Below are 24,209 nucleotides of genomic sequence, written 5' to 3'. Positions count from 1 at the left end.
ATGTTTATTTGTTTTTGAGAGAGAGAGAGCGCACGCGTGCATGAGCATGAGCAGGGGAGGGGCAGAGGGAGAGGGAGACACAGAATCTGAAGCAGGCTGCAGGCTCCAAGCTGTCAGCACAGAGTCCGACCCAGGCTGGTACCCACACCAGCCCCCATGCAAGAAACCTGAGCTGAGATCACTTAACCAACTGAGACTCGCAGGCCCCCCTTCATTTATACTTCTACCTGCAGTCAAGCAGGTTCACTGCACATCACCTGTGTGACTTTGGATGAGTTACTTGACCTCTGTGTCTTAGTTTCTGCACTGGCAAAATGGGAATAATACCACCTACCAAACAAGGAGGGAGGGAATTGGAGCAGCGAGACTGGGCCAGCTATCTATGAATTTGCTATTATTAAAAGCAAATACTTGAACCATCATCACCAGCACTGAATAGTATGACTTTAAATAAACATTTGTTAATTTGGTAGTGGGAATGTTCTTATTTGACTTCCTGATTACTACCAAGAGTTAAATAATCATCAGTGTTTTTCTCTTCTGGGAATCATCTGTTTATTCACATTGTTCTTTGAGGGTCCTAAAAGTGTTTCTTACTGATTTGTAAAACCTATTAACATAGTAACCCTTTATACATATTTTGCTGTCAATGTTTTCCTCAGTTTGCCTTTTTAAGTTTTTATAATACATGGCAGTCAGGCCATCAGTGTTGCTTGAGTCACTGTTGAGTGTTACTGAACCATATCCACATTCCATCCCTTCTCAGGGGGGAATGACCCCAAGCTTATCAGAGGTTTACTGAGGCCCCAGGGTCAAATGTAGATATACCCGACCATACCACCCACTTCTGACTACCTTCTCCCCTCTGTGCCACATCATTCCTGGTATTTCCCCCAGAGAAATCTAAGAAGGGGGGCGCAGTGTCTCCCAAGACCACGGAGACCTACAGGGAGGGACAAAAATGCAGATTCCCCACCCTGAAGCAGCTCTCCCTCATTCCAGGGAAACCTCTTCTGGTAGCCCACTTGCCTTCCCAACCCCAGTGGTCCAAAGGCGTCAGCACCCCTCCTATGCACCTTAAAAGCCAGCAAATTCTACTGGATACCTTCCCCAGGTGGGGCCTTAACAACTGGCTTCTAATGAACAAATTAAGATAAAGTGACAATGCGTTGCAGGGACAAAGCTTGAGGAGGTCCTGGCAGTTGGGGGATTCTGTGGGCTGTTGTTTCTGGGGTGCTAGGATCCTACGAATGACAGCAAGCCCTATGTATGTGTTGGGGTTAGAGAGTGTGTCAACCTTAATTATCCTTCCTTGGGTTATCTATACCAGTGGTTGCCATCTGGCTGTACCTGGGGGAAAAATACTGATGCAGAGGACTTCTGCCTACAGATTCGTATTAACTGATCTGGTTGGAGCCTGGGCCTTGGTATTTTGCAAAGTTCTCTAGGTGATTCTCAAGTGCTTGATACAGGCTTAACAACCTTTTGTTCTTGCCCAGTGCAGGGACTCCAGGCAGAGGGATGAAGCGTGGGAGTGGGCGGGGTGCGGACCGTGAGCACTCAAGCGGTTGGTTGGGTGTGTGGAACTCGAGGCGTGCGTAGAACGGGTGTAGCAGGGGTCCCAGGACACAGTCTGGGGTCTGACTGTGGGCAGGGCTAGAGCGCTGTGTCTGACGCGGGGTCCTGCGGCGCCCCCTCGCGGGAGTAGAACTCATCCAACACGCTCTGAGGGATGCGCTTCAGCATCTCCTTGGGGAAGATGCGCAACAGCTTCCAGCCCAGGTCCAAGGACTCAAACACGGAGCGGTTCTCGTAGGGACCTAGGGACAGAGTAGGAGTGTGTGCATGTGCGTGCGTGCGTGCATACGTAGCCAGGTAAGGGAGTTACTGCCTGACCACCCCCAATGCGCCTCACCCTGGTTGATGAAGTTCTTCTCGAACTTCTGCAGGAATTCCAGGTAGAGCAGGTCCTCGGAAGTGAGCGCCTCCTCCCCCACCACCGCCTTCATGGCCTGCACATCCTTCCCGATGGCATAGCAAGCATACTGGGTGAAGGGGGGAGGGACGGTCCATCGGTTACCGCAGGCATATCACAGAAGTCCAATGGCTCCCAATTTGGCTGTGTGGGGACCCCAAAGGGGGAGGGATTTTGCCAGAGAAAAGCTCGTGGTCCGGGTACCGGCACAAACCTACAGCTTCTGAAACTAACTTACCCGCCAGCCCCTGGGCCCTCTCCTTCTTACCAGTTGGTTGGAGACATCTCCATGGTCCTTTCTCGTCATGCCCTCCCCAATGGCGGACTTCATTAGCCTCGACAGGGAAGGGAGCACATTGATGGGGGGATAGATCTGGGGGAGCAAAAGAAACGAGTGGCAGAAGGCAGGGTCCAAACTTTCCTTTCCTTCCTACCCCTACTGGTCTCTCCTCCCCCTGAGAATCTTAAGAGACTGGTCCTCACTCATCTGACAGAGAGGTGGGCTGCTCATACCCTGCCCTCCTTTATGGCCCACAGATTCTAGGGCTTGGGATGCGGGTGTCTATAGGTGTGCTCCTGGACAGGAGGGTGGAAGGTGGAGATGACATGACATTAGGTAATGAAAGTCACTACTTAAAAACTTTTGGTTATTTGGACAAAAACCAGGTTAAAGCTTCCTAGTTAATAGCTGCAAAGAAGGAACCTACTAAGCAAAGAGGAAAAAGTCACAGGGGTTGCCTTTAACCTCAGATGGGACAGACACATTTTCTCACCTGTTAGCACATTATTCACCATCTACTTGTGTCAGTTACCCATTGTTTTGTTCACCAAAGCAAATTACCGGAAAGGAAAGAGAAGTGGTATTCATTTAGTATCTACTATCTGCTGGATGCTTTCTACATGCCGCCACGCACTCCACTGTGTGATAAATACTATTATTTCTATTTTATAGGTAAGGAAACCTAGGATCAGAAAGATTATTTTCTCAAGGTTCCAGTCAGGTAGGCTGGATTCTAGCCAGACTTGTCTTGTGTCTGTGAACCACACAGTCTTCCCAGGTCATCTCCTGTTTGGAGCTAGCCTTGCCTGGCCCCTCCTAATTCACAGAGAAATCAAGCACGGCAGGTGATGGGGCATCAGACAGCCAGTGTCTCTGGGGGTGGTGAGGAGAGCACTAGGTGGGTAGGGAGGGGACAGTACCTGTCTGTTATGAAGCTGTCTATCCACATAGATCTGTCCCTCTGTGATGAAACCCGTCAGGTCTGGGATTGGGTGGGTGATATCTGCAAAGAAATGCACTGGTCTCAGTGTAGACACGGCCCACATCTCCACCCAATCAGGGCCATGTGGGTTCTATTCCTCTCATGGGAGTGATGGGGTATGTGGAGGCGAGGAAAAGACAGTGAACTCCTTGATGGATGAACAGAGCTACTGCACATCTATGCAAAAAACCGTGAGCCCTTTAAGCATCCCAGTGGGAAAGGAGGGCAGTAGGGCTGCAGAGGGTATTGGGCAGTGAAGAGGCTCACCATCATTGGGCATGGTGAGGATGGGGATCTGAGTGATGGATCCTCCCCGGCCCTCCACACGGCCTGCCCGCTCATAGATGGTGGCCAGGTCTGTGTACATGTATCCTGGGAAACCTCGGCGCCCGGGCACCTCCTCTCTGGCAGCGGAGACCTGCGATACCAGTGTCACTGGGGTAAGGAAGGGGGCAAGAGGCTAATACAAGGAAGGGTGAGTGGGAGGTTCAGTGACTATGAGAAATGGAATAGGGGCAGGCCTGGGTGGGAGAGCTTTGGGGTGTAGGGACCAGGGAGAGGCAGGCGTGACCCTGACACCCTTCACCAGCTGCCTCACCTCCCGCAAGGCCTCTGCGTAGGAACTCATGTCGGTCAGTATGACCAGCACGTGCTTCTCACACTGGTAGGCGAGAAATTCAGCAGTGGTCAGTGCCAGGCGTGGGGTGATGATCCGCTCGATCCTGGAGGTACAGCCAGTGTTTAGAGAGCTCAGAGGTCCGTTTAGCCCCAGTGCTGAGTGGAAAGGGAACCGTGCATAGCAGCAGAGGAGTAGACAAGATGAGCTTCTGCTCCCAGCCCCCAGGTCACAGCTATGGTTCTTGGGGGTGGACAGTCTGCCGATCCTGACACTCCTCCTTCCTGTTCAAGGTAGGAAGGGGTAGGGGGCCTGGGACAGGCAGAGAGTTGGGTGAGAGTGGGACAGGCAGGGCCAGGAGTGTCTGGCAACGGTGACAGCACCCTGTCCCTGCGGGCCCGAAAATTAGGGGCTCTGGCCCATCAGAGCTAGGCAGGGGCAGGGCTCCTGCTGTAGCTCTCTCTTCCCCAGCCTCCCCTGCCCCCTCATCCCCCTGCACTTGGCTCAGCTGGGGCACCCTCTGGATTCTTTCTGTAAGGCTCCCCTCACTACTCCAGAGCACACGTAGTGGGCGTGCTCTGTACACTTGCCCTGCCCGCTTGGCAGCCCCCTTCCACTTGGAGCTCTCCTGAATCCCTTCCTCTGACTCCAGGTGCCCTCAATCCTCAAGCTCTGAGCCTGTGGGCCTTTCCTCTGGTGACATCATCCTGGCCTCCAGAATTCTGTTACTTACTTTTAGGAATACCTTCAGTACCCAGGACAGCTTATTAGATGTTTTTTCTTCATCCACCTGACCTACTGATTTAAACTCACATTTCCTAAACTTTAAAAACAGCAGTTTTTCCAGACGAATAAACAAACAAAAAAGCAGAATCAGACCTATACATACAGAGAATAAACGAATGGTTGCTAGAGGGAAGGGGTGGGGAGGTGGGTGAAATGGGTGAAGGGGAGCGGGAGATCCAGGCTTCCAGTTATGGAATGAATAAGTCACAGGGATGAAAGGCACAGCGGAGGGAATATAGTCAATGGTATGGTAACGATGTTTCTTGGGGACAGATGGCAGCTACACTTGTGAGCACAGCATACCCTATAGAGAAATTCAGTCACAATGTTGCACACCTAAAACTAACGTGACAGTATATGTCAACTATACTCAAATAAAAAAAATGCAAACAAAGCATTTAAGGAAATCTGTCTATAGTGGGGACTTTGGTGGTGGTGCAAGGATGAGGAGCCCTGACTTGGGACAGTGGCTGGATGCAGACTATAGGAAGGACAGAGGACTGCAGGTGGCAGGCAGGGTTGTGGGCTGTCCCTACCCCTTACCGAGCCTCAGTTTTCCCCTCTGCACAACCAGGGGTTGGGCCAATGGCTGTGGTTCTGGGATACTTCTGAGCCCTGGTACTCTGGATTTGGGGAGGGGACGGGGCCTGCTGCCTGAAGGCAGTCTGGGTACCAGGGGATGGCTCACGTGGGGTCGTTGGCCAAGTTCAGGAAGAGGCAGACGTTCCCCATGGTACCGTTCTGCTCGAAGTCGGACTTGAAGAACCTGGCTGTCTCCATGTTCACCTGGACACACAGCAGGGAGGGCTGGAGAGGGGTCCCTGCAGCCTAAGGGCAGGGGCCCTGGCCCCTCCCATCTCTTCTCAGTAAAGCCTATTGACTGACTGGCTAATAGTTCCTGGGATGACCCTGCACTTGAGAGGGCAGGGGCTGGGTTGCTCTCATCTTTGGGATCTCATCAGGTTCCCAAAGAGTTCAGATTTCTTCAGGTTGAGCTCTGCTCAGTGCCATCCCAACCCCTTACTTAGCCAGCTGCTCCCCTGCTAAAACCCTCCTCTGGCCCTCTGAGGGTCCCATCATATCCCCTCTCTGAAGGTGTCTTGTCTCCCCAAATTCCCTGGCTTCTCCCTCCTCCAGGTCATCCTGGGCTCATCTTATAGCTGCCATGTCCTTTGGGATGGCTTGAGGGACACACTGTCCTAGTCACTGAGCCCACCTTCAGTCATGCTTTTGCCTCTCCCACCAGACAGGCCTGGACTCTGACAGCTTCTCAGGGAGAAGGATTATGCCTCCCTCATCAGATCAGACAGAGCCAGGGTCCAAGGGAGACAAGGCTGCCAGAACTTGCCAATCTGCCCAGCTCCTCTTACCCCCATGGCTGCAAAGACAATGGCAAAGTTGTCATCGTGATAATCCAGCACAGCCTTGGACTTCTTCACCAGCCCAGCCTGGCGGCAGATCTGGGCAGCAATCTGGGGTGGAGTGGATTGGGAGGAAGAACGTCAGAACCAGAGCCCAGACCCAGAGTCCAGCACACTCAGTACCATTGGGGATGATGGATGGAGCAATTTCCAATCCATACTCCTGCCAAGGCCTTTGGCAGGAGGGATCCCAGAGCAGAAAACGAAAGGGCTGCCCCAGGCCCTACAGCCTTTCCCAGGGTGGAGGCTTGAAGACCTGCTTGGGGACAATGAGGAGGCCTATGCAGCTCCAAGTCCATGAGCTGCCAGAGGACAACTGTCAGTCTGGATGGCGAAGACCCCTGCTTGGCTGGCCCCTGACTGCTTGACACAGGAGACCGTCCTCACTGGCCCACCAGCCCTGGCCTCTGCCTCATCCCTTCCTCTTGGTCATGTCTGTAGGAGCCCGCAGGCCTCACCTCATTGTGGGGGAGCCCGGCTGCTGAGAAGATAGGGATCTTCTGACCACGGGCAATGCTATTCATGACATCGATGGGAGAGATGCCCGTCTGAATCATCTCTTCAGGGTAGATGCGGTCATGGGGGTTGATGGGCTGGCCTGGGAGAGGACGATCATGGACCCATGCTCAAGGGCTCCAGTCCCTCCCTGCCCTCCCCCAACCCTGCTCCAGACTCCAGAGCAGCACTATTTGACAGAATTTTCTGTGGTGATGAAAATGTGCTCTAACTACACTGCCCAGTTACACTAGCCCTAGCCACATGTGGCATTGGGCACATGAGATGTGGTTTTGAAATGAAAGTTGATTCCATTTGAATTAATTCATATTTAAATAGCCACAGTTCAGTACTCCCTTGGATAGCACTACCTGGCACATTGGAAGCAGCAGGCAGGTGGGAGGAGTCCAGGCTGAGCAGGTGTTTTGTGGGGCACGAAGGAACTGAGGATGACCTGGGGAGCTGTCTGAGTGGATGTGTTTGCTCCGCTCTGCCTCTGACTTGCTGAGTGGTTTGGGGCCAGCCACAGACCTCTGTGGGCCTCCATCTTGTCCTCAGAACTGACAGGATTGGAGGACTCAGGATGGCCTCCCACCGGGAAGGGGCTGTGTTTGCTTCTGCAAGCCACCCCAGGCAGCTCTGAGGGGTGGGGACAGGGAACTGGAAGGCAGGAGAGTGATGGTCCTGGGGCACACATGGAACTTTGCACATGATGATGGCATTTAAAGGAACTGGATATGAAGGGCTTATGGCAGTATCTCAGGCTCTGTGGCAGATTTGGGGACAGACAGGCCTCTACAGTGCTCAGAGCACACCTGATCTGCCTGGTAGTCTGACCAGCCTTTGGAGGTGAGCCCTGGCCAATTGCCCCTGGCCTGTGTCTGGGGCAGAACTTCCAAGGGCAAGGTGGCAAAGGTGATGGCTAGGGGTGGGGAAGGTGGTTGGAAGCTGGGTCCTGAAAGCTGTCCAGAGCCTCTCTGGTCACTCACCATTGATGTCCAGGAAGTCCTCTGCCATGACCACTGGCCCCTTGTCAATGGGCTTACCGGAGCCATTGAAAACCCGACCTGAGGGTGGGGGAGGATGTTGGGAGATGCTTGGGGCCAGCCCCACGTCTCCCTCACTGCTGCTCACCATCCACACCACCACCGGCTCCCACCTGCCTCTTACATGTCCCTCTCCCCTCAACCCTCCGTTATCCCCAGAGAGCTGGCTACAGTGACTGTTTCCTTGGGGATCTTCCCTCCTTGCCTGGAAATCTTTACAGCAGAGGCCTTGGCCCAGGAAATGACTCTAATGGAGGGTTTTAGGGCTGGAAAGAGGAGAGGTCCAGGTATGGCAGATCTTGGGAGAAAGTTGGAGGATGTGCACTCTGTTTCAGCCTAACCACAAATAGATGGTTACCTACTGTGCCTCCAGTTTATTGAAACTGCCTTCCTCATTTACTGGACATCTGCTGCATGTCCAGCCCTGAGCTGGAGCTGGGGGTCAAAGAGAGGACAAAACCTCTGACCTGTACGAACTCACAGGGAGGCAGACATGCAAAGAGTCAATGGCTATGCGGTGCTAAGTGTGTGGTTAGGGAAGCTAGGCTGGGAGGACACAGGAGCTCCCCGTCCCACCTCACCCTCACCCTTACCTAGCATGTCCTCTGACACTGGAGTCCGTAGGATGTCCCCTGTGAATTCGCAGGTGGTCTTCTGGGCATCGATCCCAGAGGTTCCTTCAAACACCTACGGGACAAGAGGTTACTCTAATAAGGGGCTTGCTGGGGACAATGGGGCCTTCCATTCTATGCTCCCTTGGAACCCAGCTCTAGGCAAGACACTCTGGGAAAATAGGACTTTTTTTTTGCCTTCAGAGCTTATAAGATAGTCAAGAACTTTGGGTCTGTTCATTTATTCAGCCAACATGGCACTGACACCACTTACCTGAACAATTGCCTTGGTCCCTGACACCTCAAGCACCTGCCCGCTTCTCTGAGTCCCATCAGGGAGGGTGAAGTTGACAATCTCAGCGTACTGGGCAAACTAGCAGGAGAGGAGAGCAGACATGAGACCAGAGCAATGGTGAGACCAGAGGTGAAGTCCCTGTCTCCCCCCATCCCTCCCTGACCCTGTCTCAAGCTTCTATCTCCCCTCTTGGAAGTGAGCTTGAGGGGCTGGGAAGTGCAACGTTTGAATTCTGTTTGGGAGTCAGTGTACCTGGATGGGTAGGGGTGTCAACTTTAGAGTTGGGAGACCAGGGTGAGAATTGAAGCTCTGATGCTTAGAAGCTGTGTGACCTTGTGGAAGTTTCTTAATGTCTCTGAGCCTCATCTTTCAAATGGGGATGATAATAATACCTACTTCAAAGAGCTTGTTTGGAGAGAAAGTGATATGTGTAAAGTCATTAGCTGGTGCCCGGCACCTTGTAACAGCTCTGTAAAATGTAGTAGTTATTACGGCTGTTCAGGTCCCGTGGACAGTTGTTTCTGCCCCTGGGGACTAATGGTGAAAATACTGGCACAGTGCTCTCCTGGGCTGCCAGGTGTCCCCTTGTGCCAGTGGCAGTCTTTCCCTAGCTATGGGGCTGGGGTTGATTCACATGTCATCCTCACAGCGTTCAGGAATAAAAAGAATGAGGCAATCACTTCTCTTTTGGCTATGATCAAGTGTAGTATCTTTTCTTGTCAGTTTAAAAAGAACCAGGCTAGGGGCGCCTGGGTGGCGCAGTTGGTTGAGCGTCCGACTTCAGCCAGGTCATGATCTCGCGGTCCGTGAGTTCGAGCCCCGCGTCAGGCTCTGGGCTGATGGCTCAGAGCCTGGAGCCTGTTTCCGATTCTGTGTCTCCCTCTCTCTCTGCCCCTCCCCCGTTCATGCTCTGTCTCTCTCTGTCCCAAAAATAAATAAATGTTGAAAAAAAAAATTAAAAAAAAAAAAAAAAAGAACCAGGCTAATATCTAGAATATATAAAGAACTCTTACAACTCAAAAGTAAAAATACAAATACCCTACCTTAAAAAATGGGCAAAGGATCTAAATACATATTTCTCTGAAGAAGATATGCAAACAACCAGTAAGCACATAAGCACATGTTGATGCTCAACGTCATTAGCCACTAAAGAAATGCAGACCAATGAGATGCCACTTCACACTCACGAATGTGGCTGTAATAAAAAAGACAGATGATCATGAATGTTGTTGAGGGTGTGGAGAATTTGGAACCCTCGGACACTGCTGGTGGGAATGCAAAATGGTGCCACCACTTTGGAACACAGTCTAGCACTTCCTCGAAAGGTTAAATACAGAGATACTGGATGAGCCAGCAACTACACTCCCAGGTATTAAACCCAAGAGGAATGAAAACACATGACCACACAGAAACTGGTGTATGAAAGCATATAAGTGTTCATAATCAAGTAGCCTCATTATTCATAATAGCCCTAAAGTGAAAACAACCCAAATGTTCACAAACTGATGAATGGTTAAACAAAAGATGGTGTATCTGTAGCATGGAATATTATTCAGCCTTAAAAAGGAATGAAATATGATAATATGCTGCAACATAGATGAGCCTTGAAACATGCTAAGAGAAGCCAGACATAACAGGCCACGTCTCATATGATTCCATTGAAATGAAGTGTCTGAAATAGCCAAATCCATGAAGATAGAAAGATTAGGGGTTGCTGGGGGCTGGATGGAGAGAGGATTGGGGGTGATGACTAACAGGTACAGGTGTTCTTTTGGAGGAGATGAAAATGTTCTGGAATCAAGTAGTCGTGATGGTTGCATAACTCTGTGTATATACGAAAAGCCACTGGACTGTGCACTTTAAAAGAATGAAGGTTATGATATGTGAATTATAATTTAATTAAAAAATGGTTAGGCTGTCCCTCCAGGACCATAGGCAGCAGGTCGGGCAGGTGGAGGTCTGCCCCAAGGGAATCCTGAGCTCTGCAGTCTGCACATGCTCAGGAAACCAGGTTCCTGGTCTTTCCCCACATCTAGAAGAGGCTATGAGCTGGGCCAAGGAGTCTGGGCTGAGAGAGCAGACCCTCCCCACTGACACTGGCTGTCAGCACCAAGAGAGCTAAGCCCTGTACCTGTACTTGCACTTTCTTTCTGGGGAGGTACCGGAGAGAATGCATAGCATCCTTCAGGCTCCCTCACCTTGCTTCCCAGGTGGTTGATTTACTTCAGGGAGTAAGTCATAATCATAATCTTTTTTTTTAAGTTTATTTATTTATTTTGAGAAAGAGAGAGAGAGAGAGAGAGAGAACTAGCACAAGTGGCACAGGGGAAGAGAGAGAGAGAATATCCGAAGCAGGCTCTGCACTGTCAGTGCAGAGCCAGATGTGGGGCTTGAACTCATGAACCACGAGATCATGACCTGAGCAGAAATCAGATGCTTAACCAACTGAGCCACCCAGGCACCCCCATAATCGTAATTTGATAAAGATAAATGATAAAAATATGATATTTTTTTATCCCCACTCCCCACAGTGTTCCTAGAAGTTAATGTACTCCTCTAAATAACTCCTTTGGATATCAGAGGAAATGAAAACTTAAATGATAAATGAAATAGAAAAGAATGAAAAAGGGTATCACTTCATGTCATGACCTATAGAATAAATCAAGCTGTACCATGTTTTCTGACCATAATCAAAATAAGTTTGAAATCAATAATAAAAAGATAGTTAGAAAAAACATATTTGGAAATGTAAACACCTAATATAGAGAATGTAGAATTAGAACATATTTTGTACTAATAATGAAAAACTATATATCAACATCTGTGATGCATTTAAGCTTTGAATGCTTACATTAAAAAAGAAAAAAAAATTGAGGAAGTTTAAGAGTATGCAACATGAAAAGTTAGAAAAAAGAACAGCATTAAAACCCCCAATAAAGTAGGGTGGGGGGATGGGTGAAATAGGGAATGGGGATTAGGGAGGACACTTGTGATGAGCACCGGCTGAGGTACAGAATTGCTGAATCACTAGTTGTACACCTGAAACTAATATAACACTGTATGTTAACTAAATGGAATTAAAAGAAAATCCTTAAAAAAAACTATAGTAAAAGAAATATTAGAAGGGCAGAAATCATTAATACAGAGAACAAATATATAACAAGGAAGATCAAAATCCAAATTGGTTCTTTGAAAAGCCTCATAAAATAGACAAATCTCTAGGGGCGCCTTGGTGGCTCAGTTGGTTAAGCGTCTGATTTCAGCTCAGGTCATGATCTCACAGTTTGTGGGTTCAAGCCCCGCATCGGGCCCTGTGCTGACAGCTCAGAGCCTAGAGCCTGCTTCAGATTCTGTGTCTCCCTCTCTCTGCCCCTCCCTGGCTCATGCTCTGTCTCTCTCTCAAAAATAAATAAACATTAAAAAAAAAAAACTAGACAAATCTCTAGCAACACTCATTAAGAAAAGGGTAAAGACATAAATAATTGTTGGAATAAAAAAGCCAAAACTAGCTATACTGATAATATGAACAAGTAACAATAAGGAATTATAAACAACTTTATGCAATACAGTTTGGAACTTAGATGAAATGGATAAAGTCCCAAAAGAATACAACTCAAACCAAAACCAATCAAAAACTAAACAGAAAGCTGCAATAGTCCTACAATTTTTAAGATACTGCATAGGTAAAATCTTTCCACAAAGAAAACACCAGTCCCAGAGAGTTTTACAAGTGAGTTCTGACAATCAAAGAACAAATAATTTGAAATTTACTTGAGCTCATCAAAAGTAATGGATAACTGATACATGAATTCAGCAAAGTTGCAGGATACAAAATTAATGTACAAAAATCAGTTGCATTCTTATACACTAATAATGAAGCAATAGAAAGACAAATAAAGAAACTGATCCCATTCACAATTGCACCAAGAATCATAAAGTACATAGGAATAAACCTAACCAAAGATGTAAAAGATCTGTATGCTGAAAACTATAGAAAGCTTATGAAGGAAATTGAAGAAGATACAAAGAAATGGAAAAACATTCTGTGCTCATGGATTGGAAGAATAAATATTGTTAAAATGTCAATACTACCCAAAGCAATCTACACATTCAATGCAATCCCAGTCAAAATTGCACCAGCATTCTTCTCGAAGCTAGAACAAGCAATCCTAAAATTTGTATGGAACCATAAAAGACCCCGAATAGCCAAAATAATATTGAAGAAGACCAAAGTGGGAGGCATCACAATCCCAGACTTTAGCCTCTACTACAAAGCTGTAATCATCAAGACAGCATGGTATTGGCACAAAAACAGACATATAGACCAACGGAATAGAATGGAGACTCAGAATTAGACCCACAAATGTATGGCCAACTAATCTTTGACAAAACAGGAAAAAATATCCCATGGAAAAAAGACAGTTTCTTTAACAAATGGTGCTGGGGGAACTGGACAGCAACATGCAGAAGAATGAAACTAGACCACTTTCTTACACCATTCACAAAAATTAAAAATGGATGAAGGACCTAAATGTGAGACAGGAAGCCATCAAAACCCTAGACGAGAAAGCAGGAAAAAACCTCTCTGACCTCAGCCTCAGCAATTTCTTACTTGACACATCTCCAAAGGCAAGGGAATTAAAAGCAAAAATGAACTATTGGGACCTCATGAAGATAAAAAGCTTCTGCACTACAAAGGAAACAATCAACAAAACTAAAAGGCAACTGACGGAATGGGAAAAGATATTTGCAAATGACATATCGGACAAAGGGCTAGTATCCAAAATCTATAAAGAACTCACCAAATTTCACACCTGAAAAACAAATAATCCAGTGAAGAAATGGGCAGAAGACATGAATAGACACTTCTCTAAAGAAGACATCCAGATGGCCAACAGGCACATGAAAAGATGCTCAACGTCACTCCTCATGAGGGAAATACAAATCAAAACCACACTGAGATACCACCTCATACCAGTCAGAGTGGCTAAAATGAACAAATCAGGAGACTATAGATGCTGGCAAGGATGTGGAGAAACGGGAACCTTCTTGCACTGTTGGTGGGAATGCAAACTGGTGCAGCCGCTCTGGAAAACAGTTTGGAGGTTCCTCAAAAAATTAAAAATAGATCTACTCTATGACCCAGCAATAGCACTGCTAGGAATTTACCCAAGGGATACAGGAGTGCTGATGCATAGGGGCACTTGTACCCCAATGTTTATAGCAGCACTGTCAACAATAGCTAAATTATGGAAAGAGCTTAAATGTCCATTAACTGACAAATGGATAAAGAAGTTGTGGTTTATATATACAATGTAATACTACTTGGCAATGGGAAAGAATGAAATACGGCCTTTTGTAGCAACATGGATGGAACTGGAGAGTGTTATGCTAAGTGAAATAAGTCATACAGAGAAAGACAGATACCATATGTTTTCACTCTTATGTGGATCTTGATAAACTTAACAGAAGACCATGGGGAAGGGGAAAAGAAAAAAAAAGTTAGAGAGGGAGGGAGGCAAACCATAAGAGACTCTTAAAAACTGAGAATAAACTGAGGGTTGATGGGAGGGTGGGAGGGAGGGGAAAGTGGATGATGGACATCGAGGAGGGCACCTGTTGGGATGAGCACTGGGTGTTGTATAGAAACCAATTTGCCAATAAATTTCATATTAAAAAAAAAGACTAATGGAAAAGAGATGGTCTTTAATTTTGGGGGCAAGGATAACCTGGATACAAAATAATATAATTATGAGAAAATTATACACAGTCTCACATATGAATATAGATGAAAAAGTCCTAAACAAAATACTTACAAATCAAATCCAGAAAAGTATAAAAAGGTCAAGTTACAAACCAAATGATAAAAGAAAAATATCAAAAAACAAAAAATGAAGACAAACACACACACACACACACACACACACACACACAAATAAAAATTAAAAAGACCACGTTGGAATTATTCTAGGAATTCAAGGTTAGTCTAATATTAGAAATCTAATAATGTAATTTACCTTATTAATGGATTCAAAGATTTAAAAAAAACCTGTGATCATCTTAAAACATTCTAGAAAAAGCTTAAAAAAAACTATCCCTGATTAAAACATTTTGATGATTAGGGAATCATGATATCCATGATTAAAGAACAAAACTCTCAAAAACTAAAAGGGAAATTCCTTAACTCCAATAAGCATCCACAAAACACAGAAAATACCATACTCTGATATAATGTATAAAACATTCCCTTTAAAATTAGGAGCAAAACAATAATGCCTGCTATCATCATTCTGTTCAGCATTACACTGGAAGAACTAGCCAAAATAATAAGAGGAACAGAAAATAAACATTAGAAGGAAACAAAACCTAAAATAGAAAACTCCCCCAACCCCAAATCCAGTAAAGATAGGACCCCCCAAAAACCCATAGACCAATTTCTCTTATGGATGCAGAGGTTATAAATAAACTATTAGCCAGTGAAATCAAATAGTGTATTAAATAAACAAACAAGTTTGACCAAATAGGGTTTATTAAAAGAATGCAAGCCTAGATCAATCAACTTCTGGCAATCTCAACATTTGACAATATAATTCATAATAGGGAGTTTGTACGTATGAATTATAAGAGAAACGCTACAGAATTATGTAAATAGAAACCACAGAGGCCTTTGATAAAATTTGGCAGCGTTTCTTATACAATCCTGTGTAGGACAGGAACGGAAGGCAACTCCTTGAACACTAGACTATTTACAAAACCAACTTCAATAAGCTTCTAAATGGTGAAATGTTAAATCCATTTTTATTTCTAATAAAATCAATAACACACAGAGATGTCTGTATCACCATTGTTACTTAATGTGTTTTGGAAATTGTAGTTTATACAATAAGACCAAAAAAGAAAAAAGAAAAAGTATACCAATAAACATAAATAGAAAATGCTTTATTTATTGATTGATTTATTTTTTTTTTTTAAAGGTAGTGAGAGGAGATTGTATTCTTCAGAAATGTCAAAGAAAGGCTGTGAACATGTGCCAGATTACAGAAGGCTAAACAGACATGATGAGGCTGGATCCCCTGCTGGAGGGGAAAAAATGCTATAAAAGACTTTATTAGGTCAGCTGATAAACTGGAATATAGATGTAGATTAGGTAAAAGTATCAGTGTAAATTTCAGATATTGACAATTACTGTTGTTATGTAAGAGAATATCCGTATTCTTTGGAAATAAATGCTGGAGTTTTGGGGGATGACTTACCCTTAAAAGACCTAGGAAAAAATTATGCACACACACATACACACACTCAGAGCAGAAGATACAACAAATGGAATAAAATGTTAACAGTTGGCCATATGCATGTTCCTTGCACTATTTTTATTTTTGCCACTTTTTATAAATTTGAAATTGCTTCAAAATCACAAGTAAAATTAAAGTCTGCCAATAGAAAAGCAGACATAATTCCCTTCATTTGCAGATGATACTGTATACCTAGAAAAACCCAAGAGGCTCTACTTAAAAAACAAAACAAAAAATGCCCAGAATTAATAAAAGAAGTTGGTTGTATACAAGATAAATATATAAAAATCCATCTGTTGTACCACTGTCACCTATACACTGATTTAAAAAAAACCAACAACTCTTTTTTTTTTTTCTATTCCAGCCATAAACGAAAGAGGAAATTAGGAAAAACATTCCATTCACAATAGGGCCGAAAGCCATACAATATCTGGAAAAAAATTTAACAGGAAAGGTACAAGAAAATAATAAAATCTTACTGAGGATATAAAGCAAGCCCTGAACAAATGGAGAACAATAGTGTTTTCCAAGACAGAATGACTTACTGTCATAAAAATATAAATCATTTTCAAAAGCATAGAAATTAAATGCATTTCCAGCAAATTGCTGTTTCTTCTGGAACTTAATAAACATCTTAAAATTCATAAGTGTTTGAGAATATCCAAAAATAGTCAAGGTGGAGGATTTGATGTATCAGATATTAAAACGTGTTCTAAAACTGCCAAAGTCAAATGGTTAAGTGTTGGTGTGAAGCAGACAGAGAAGTGGGAGAGATTAGAGTCCAGAAACAGATCCCAGATTTTATGAAACTGTTATAGAACAAATGCGGTATATTACTTCATGGGGAAAACCAAAATCTGTTGACCAAAGGGTGCTAACATAACTGGGTATCGACTTAGAAGATACCCACGTCATAAACAGAAATACATTCAGGCATATAAAACCTTTAAATACAAAGCTAAAACAAACAGAAAACCAGAAGTTTTTCTTCTTTCCTTTTCTCAGCTTTCCTAGAAAAGCTGGATAAGAGAGATGTCTTTAAGCAAGGTATGGAATCCAGAAGCCATAAATGCAAAAATAGACATATTTGATTGTACAAACATTTGAAATGTCTGCATGGCAAAATACCAAAAACGAACGTGAACAATAAAAAAGGAGCACCCACAGCTCAAAATGTACACCTCAGTATGTAGGAAGATTTCACAGAGGACAAAGTAAAATCCAAACTTATAAAAAGATCCTCAAATGTAAATAAAAACAGGAAGGTACTAGTTTTCATCAATTAGATAGACAAAATTCCAGGAAAGAACATATTCAGGGCTGGCAAGGATGCTGGAGGGTGGGTCCTTTAACACACGGTTGACTGGAATGTGAATCACCACAACCTTGCCGGGCTAGCAATGTTGCCCCAAATCATCAATATCTATTTGAAATCTATTTTAAAATCAATATACACTTTGAACCAGCAACTTCATTCCGGAGGATCTATCTTATAGCAATAAAGGCACTAGTGTAAAGGGGCTCTATTTTGCTGTACCATTTGCAATAGCAAAGCCTGGTAACACACTGAATGTCTATCAATAATGGAACCATTAAAAAAATGGAACCATTGAATAAACCACAGCACATCCATGCTATCGCCTACTATGTTGCTCTTGAGAAGAATGAATAAAATGGGCAACTACTGACATGGAGGGAATCCTTGATATGTTTTCAGAGACTAACACCAATGTAAACCTCTAACATACTATCTATTTGCCCCTTTACAGCAGGATCTTTATAGTGGCTGTCTCAAGAGGCTGGGAGGAAGGAGGTTAGGGACAAATAGTTAAATTTGCGTGTCTTTTGTAATAAGGAGCTTTTTTTTTTTTTTTTTGGTATTTAAAATGTGATAAAAATTTGGGATGTTCAAGTACAGTGCGACTGGTTACCACCATCATTACTATCACTAAATCCCCGCTCTACCCAAAATAGTGACTTTAAGTGTCTGGGAGGGAGGGCTTATGACTCAATTTCCCAGTGGGGTGTGACAGGGTGGGGGGCATTCCCTCACTGCATCCCTGCGAGGGAGGGGGGGGGTGCGTCAAACCTGAGACAGGAGGGTTTGCAGTTCTGACAAGTCACTGGAGGAAGCTCCAGCTTGGGCCCCTCCTTGTCCTGTGAAAAGGATGCCAGGAAGGAGACCTCCGTTGCCCCCTAAACCAGCCCCTCTGAGTGGGGTTGCTGAGAGAGCTGGGCTCCCCCCAGGAGGAATGCGCTGAGGTCGGCGGGGCAGCTCACGTCTAGCGGTCTTTGGCTCATCAACCACAAGAGGGGGCCCAAGAGCAAGGGCCGGAAGGCCCCCGCGGAAAGAAGTTTTAAAAAAGTGGGGCCATTCCTCTGGCGCTCTGTAGGCCTGTCCACCTGACGCAGCCACTGGCCTCCTTGCATGGTGGGCTGTTAACCTCAGGAGGAAAACTGCTGGAGAGAGCACAGGCCAGGTTGGGCCCCAAAGAAATCAGGTCATGGGCCCAATAGAAACCAGGCAGCCGGGTGATAAAAAGCCATCATTTTTCATGTGGGTTTATGTGGGGCACGGAGGGCGGAAGGAAAGGAGAGTGGAGGAGGTGGCGCCCTGTGTGTCCCTGAGAGGTGAAATCAGAGGAAGCGAACTTTAAATAGCAGAGAGATTACAGTCAGATGCCTGAAAGAACTATCAGAACCATCACACCCAGTCATGGAGGGTATATAGTTTGGAATCCTTTAGGAAGAGAATACTAGGCTCTGTGTGTGTGTGCGTGAGTTATTTGGGGCAGGGATGCCCATAGCCAGTTGGGACAGGGAGTGCGGGGGGAGAATTCCAGGATGCAACAATGAGTTTATACTCAAAGGAGCCCCATTTCAGAGCCTGATACTCTCACCTCCCATTCTTGGTTACTAGGAGGACCGCAGAGGGTGGGGATGGTTCAGTACAACCTTCTGTGCTTCACTGAGTTCTCAGCCAGCCAGGACAGGGAGGGCAGAGGGGAGCTGCTCTACACACTCGGAGGACTGGGAAGTTCTTGGCAAGCCTGGCAGGACTTGTACAGGGAAGCCCTGGCCTCCAAGGCCTCTCTTTCTGCCAATGCCCAGGGCAATTTGGAGCCCCTCTTCAGAAACTGTCTTCAGAGCTGATACACATACTTCTGAAAGCTTTTTCTTTTAAAAGTTTGGAAGTGGACACAGACACTTGGAGCCAAGTCTGGTGGATAAGGGGAGAGCCTTCTCCAAGTCTCAGTAGGGACTGCTGTTTCTCAAAATAGAGCAGTCGGAAGATCTTGTAGAGCAGGGGATCTTCAAGTGTGGGTCCCAGGCGAGCAGCAGCAGCAGCTTGGGAGCTTGTCAGAAATGCAGATTCCTGGGCCCCAACCTCAGACTGATGAATCAGAACTTTGGGTTCTTCCAGGGGATTCTCATACATGCTCTAGTTTAAAAACCACTGCTCAAGTGAAATCTAATATATCCCAGGCAGGTGGATGTCAGCTAACCAGACTCCTCTTTAATGCCTGTGAAACTCCTGTGTAATTGTTTGTCATATTGGGGCTGTTTAATAATCTGGAGGAGTCATTTTTACACTCTACACTCAGGGGTTTAGGCTTTAACATTTTATGCTCTACACTCAGACCTCCAAAAATCAGATGAAATCATGGAAACTGTCCCTAGAAAAATGTACAGACTCACGAATACCCAGCTTCAAAGGTTTGCATACGATTTCGAGTCCCTTATTGCCTGGGCTCAGAACCTCTGATCTACACAAAAGTTTTCCCCCAAGAATTTTTCCATTTCGGAAGAATAGAAGTGGGAGGCCTAATTGCGGGTATGATTCAATTTGGGCAGAAGGTGGCGCTGTAGAGGATGAATTGGGGTATTTTACCCAAGCAACTCTAGACTGGGGATAGGGATGTGGGCCCGCAGAGAGGAGTACATAAAGCTGTCTTCTCCGCCTCTTGAACTTAAGAGACTACACGTTACTGCTTCTTTTCCTGCCCTCTGCAAGTCCAGGGTCCCCTGGGTATCTCCATCACCCAGTTACTCTGTTCTATGAGAGAGATGCATCCAATAATCACAGAACCATAGGTCTGGGGGTCTATCTCATTTCCCAGTCTAGCCCCATTTTATAGTTGGGAAAGTGGATGTCATAGGTACTGACTCTCCATACTATGAGCGGGGGCGGCAGATGGCACCAGCTGTTTACTCCAGCATATTAGCATTTCTGTCTTCCAGGCAGAGCTAACGCTAGCTGTTCTCAAGGAGGAATAGTAAAAATACATTTATCTGATTTGATCCTCACAACAACTCTCTTCTATATTAGATGAGGAAACTAGGATTTGAAAACCTAAATAGCTGCTTCTCAAACTTCAGGAAGCATCACATCACCTGGAGGGCTTTTAAAGTCTGACTTCTGTATCTCCCCAGCTCTCTAGAGTTCCTGATTCTGTTGGTCCGGGGTAGGGGCCCCAGAACCTGTATTTCTAACGAGTTCTGTGCTGATGCTGCCAATCTAGGGTTGTCAGGTAGCTAGTAGAAGGTAGCTAGATGGAGCTGAGGTGAAAACAGAAGAGGTCTGAATCAGACCTTGTGAGCCCTGTGCATACATGCATAACCACTCCATCACACTTCCTCCCAGGGCATCCCCAGCACTAGTGGGTTAGACAGTAAGGTCTCTATGAACTTGGGATCTGGTTTCCAGAAACGAGAGGGTCTGGTTTAGTCATTCTAACACTTACTCATTCATTCATCTCATTCACTTACTCACCCTTCCTCTGAACAAACTGAGCACCTACAATGGACTGGGTGTTCCGTAAAAGTGCGGTATGGGACTCTGGGGGCTCAAGAGTAATATACAATAGGAGAGACATTGTGGGGGCAGGTGGTGATCCGATCGATGCCTTGATGGATGCTGCCAACAAGACAGTACAGAAGAGGGAGAGGAGGGACAGGCTCATTGTCCAGGGGCCTGGGTGAAACTCCCAGAAGAAGTGACCTCTCAGCTAGCCTTGGGGAGGAGTCAGAGGAAGAAAGGGTATGGAGGAAAGGTAGTTGGAGAGGCAGAGGGAAAAGTAGGAGCAAAGGCCTAGAGGCATCAAAAGGCAGCTCCATGCAGAGGCAGGGTGGGTTTCCAAGTAGTGGCACAGTGGGCGTCGGGGAAGGAGAGGATGCATCATGAGAGTGGAAAAGTGTGGAGGGACCCTTACAGAACGTGGGGCCTATAAGGTAAAGGTGCTGTGCGTGCTAGGTGAGTTTGAAGCAGGGGAGCAAAGGGGTCAACGCTGCAGGGGGGCAGCATGGAGGATGGCAGGGCACCAGGCTGGGGATCCAGAGACCATGGCTATAATCAGGGAGCAGTGGGGTAGGAGGTTGCTGATAGATCACTGATACTGACAGATGGGGTCCAGGAAGGGAGGGATCAAGGGTGGCCCCAGATTTCCAGGCTGGGGAGGGTGGTGTCTGGTAGGAGCCTGAGAGGTGGAACTGTTGGGTGGAAGGGGGACAGCAGAGTGATCTGGCACCTTTGCAGGGCCCTTTATGCCTTAAGAATCCCCAACCCCAAACTCAAAATGCCGTCAGTCTGCCCTGGTCCTGCGGTGCCCCAGGGGACACAAAGGAGCCCACATCCCATCTCCTTCCGTGAGGCCCGCTTCACTTCCCACCCGCACTGCTGGTTCCCAGGCTGAGATAGTCCAAAAGCCTCTGAAAACCTTGAGCTCTGGAGAAAAGTTAGCTGGCATGGCTCTTCTGCCTTCTCTTCCTTTTAAAAGAAGACCCACGGGAGCAGCAGGTGAAAGCGTCCAGCTTTGTGAGGAAGTTCAATACAACCATTCCACCGTTGTAGAAAGAGGCACAATAGCCCAGATCCCCCAGGCCCTTGGCAGTAAAGAGTGGTCTCTGAGGGCCCAGAGCGGGCAGAGGGGGACACTGAAAAGGCAGGAAGGGAAACCCAGGGTGGTGGGGGAGACAGCTGGGGAGGAAGAGTGTGGGGATGGGGGACAGGGAATTAGAAGGGACAGATGGGCCCATGGCGGACAGCTAGAGGTAGGGCAATTTAGAAGAGATCCTGCACCCGGGGCTGGGGAGCCCTGGGATTTGGCCTTGGTGCCTGGGAAGATAGGGAAGAATCTTACCTTGACCTGGTCCAGCACCACCAAGGGCCCATTGACGCTGCACACTGTCCTGTAGGCTGGGGGAGGAGTGGAGGTAGGTGAGGTCTCACACCCAGACACACACCCAGACACACACACACACACACACACACACACACACACACACACACACACACACAGAAGCATCTTCTGCTTTCTCTCCCTGTATGCACCACCCCCACCCCCTTCCCAGTCTGGGCTGTCAGGGTCATTAGCTGTGACAGGGCCAGCCACCATTGCTGTAAGGGTCATGCCCCTGCCCGCAGGGCTCCCTGCTGGCTTGGACACCTGCAGGAGGCTGGGGGGAGGGCCAGGGCAAGGGCAGAGGCCCCTCAGAATCCTCCCCTTCCCTCTCAACTACGAAGAGGTCTTTCTTATCTTGAGGCTGCTTCCCCTCTGGCCTCAGCCCCCATCTTACATCTCTGACCCACAACATTTTCCAAAAGCTTCTGGCCCCCAGCTAGAAATGGGTAGAGAATTGCCCTCCCTGCCCCCCCACCAGGACCACACTTCCCTCCATCACCTGACACTCATTGAGCATGGTACATGTGCGCATGTCTGGGTGTGTGAGGGGTGGGGGCTGGTGCATGCATGGGTGAGAAAAACCAACCAGAGTCCCTGCCTGGACAACCTGGGCTCCCTGGGTGCCTGTGGGAGAGGGGAGAGAGTGACAAGGAAAGAGGAAGAAGTAGAATGTCCCAGCCCTAGTGGCTGGAGAGATCCACAAATGGGGAAATGAGCTCAGCTTACAGGGAGCCTCTAACTCCAATGTTGGGGAGCCCCAAACTCCAGTGTTGGGGACCCCAATAGGAAAGCCATGGACTGGCAGACAGGAAGCCTATCTTGGTTCTGCTAGGGGCTGGCTGAGAGATCCTGGGACTCTCCCTCAACTACAACCTGGGAGACATAGCTCTTCCCTGGGGTCCCTGTGAAGCACGAATGAGACCACGGAGACTGTGGCATGGCAGGATGGCCAGAGTGTCCGTGAGGTCACTGAGTCACTCACTGGAAGGATATCAAAGGGAAGAGAGTGGTCTAAGCCTCTTTTCAAAAGGGGAGGAGAATGGGGTCCAGAAGGGTGAAAACCTACGCCAGGGTCACCCAACATGCTTGTGGCAGAGCTGGGGCTGGGACCCTACCTCTTGCTTCCCGTCAAACCACATTGGCTTCCAGCCCTCATGCTTTCATACAAGTCTGGTGCCAAGTCACCCCACACCAAGGAAAACTAAATGCCCCCAGCTCACACCTTCCCCAGTATGGGGCTCAGTGATCATCTCCCTGTTTTTGTCTGATCTGCATTCCTTTCACCAGGGCATGGGCTAGGATGATGACTGGGCAAGGTGATCCCTGCGGGGATATTTGCAAGGCTCTTCTGAGCTTATGGACTGTTAGGAACACTCAAGAACAAGAGGCGCCAGAAGATCCATTCTTCTAGGGCTTGGGCGTGGAGCAGGGGAACTCCTTCAGCTTCCTCCGAGTTCCCATAGAGGAGGTATCCAACCTTCCCTCTAGGCCAGCCTCTCCTGGTCCTGAGGCCCAGACCCCAGAAATGACTACTCCCTAGGGCCGAAGGCCAGTGCCTCCTTCTCTGTGCCGCTTCCATCATGCAACTCTGGTATCTCCCATCTTAAAACCCTCCCTCTGCCCCAGTCCTTCCAAAGCTGCTGCCCTTCACAGCCCAACTTCTGGCAAGTAGGGCTCCATTGCTGACTTCCTTTCTCCACCTTCCACCCTCTCCTTGCACTCTCCAACCTGGCTTCTCTCTAGGCCACCCCACAGGACCAGGTACACTGGATCAGAGCCTCATTTTAAAAAGCACTGGGACAAGCCTCTTGCTGGCCCTATAGAGAAAATACCAGACCAGCCAAAAGGGCTGAGATGGCAGAAGCAAGATGCAGAGTGGGTAGGCTGGATGGGAGGTGAGAGTGTGGGAGGGGAAGGAGCCCAACGTCCAGAAAGCCCCAGGGAACACTTTCCAGTTCTACCTAGGAGACAGGTCTTTCAACTTCCTCTCTTCCTTCACAGCCGTTCCCCATATTTCACAGCTTCTGTCGAGGGAAGCCTGTTAACCTGGACATCCAATAGCTCTACCTTGGGAGGGCAGCAGTGAGTGGCAGGGAGTAGCCTAGGGGCCAGGACGAAGTGCTGCTTGCTGGCCAGGCCCTTGGGCTGGGTGCCCAGGATGTGGTCTGTAAGCCTCTATCTTATCCCACCAGCCCCAGCTATAAGCCGCCTTTCTGGATTTCCAGAGC

General features: G+C 47.2%; 1 protein-coding gene across 1 annotated transcript in view; it reads right to left on the bottom strand.

Annotated features, from left to right (window-relative positions):
* Positions 1 to 18: 18 nt before the first annotated feature.
* Positions 19 to 24,209, bottom strand: part of ATP6V1B1 (ATPase H+ transporting V1 subunit B1) — a 28,058-nt gene continuing 3,867 nt past the window's right edge. The window contains exons 2-14 of the mRNA XM_015064008.3: positions 21,940 to 21,995; positions 8,487 to 8,585; positions 8,195 to 8,288; positions 7,545 to 7,622; positions 6,519 to 6,658; positions 6,010 to 6,111; positions 5,328 to 5,425; positions 3,836 to 3,959; positions 3,505 to 3,655; positions 3,176 to 3,258; positions 2,244 to 2,348; positions 1,916 to 2,045; positions 19 to 1,820 (exon numbers count right to left, since the gene is read on the bottom strand). Of these exons, the coding sequence (XP_014919494.1) occupies positions 1,657 to 1,820; positions 1,916 to 2,045; positions 2,244 to 2,348; positions 3,176 to 3,258; positions 3,505 to 3,655; positions 3,836 to 3,959; positions 5,328 to 5,425; positions 6,010 to 6,111; positions 6,519 to 6,658; positions 7,545 to 7,622; positions 8,195 to 8,288; positions 8,487 to 8,585; positions 21,940 to 21,995 (1,424 nt within the window). The 3' untranslated portion in view covers positions 19 to 1,656. The remainder of the gene's footprint in view (positions 1,821 to 1,915; positions 2,046 to 2,243; positions 2,349 to 3,175; positions 3,259 to 3,504; positions 3,656 to 3,835; positions 3,960 to 5,327; positions 5,426 to 6,009; positions 6,112 to 6,518; positions 6,659 to 7,544; positions 7,623 to 8,194; positions 8,289 to 8,486; positions 8,586 to 21,939; positions 21,996 to 24,209) is intronic.

Source organism: Acinonyx jubatus, chromosome A3, assembly GCF_027475565.1.
Source record: "Acinonyx jubatus isolate Ajub_Pintada_27869175 chromosome A3, VMU_Ajub_asm_v1.0, whole genome shotgun sequence".
NCBI lineage: Eukaryota > Metazoa > Chordata > Mammalia > Carnivora > Felidae > Acinonyx > Acinonyx jubatus.
This window is presented reverse-complemented; position numbering and strand designations above follow the sequence as displayed.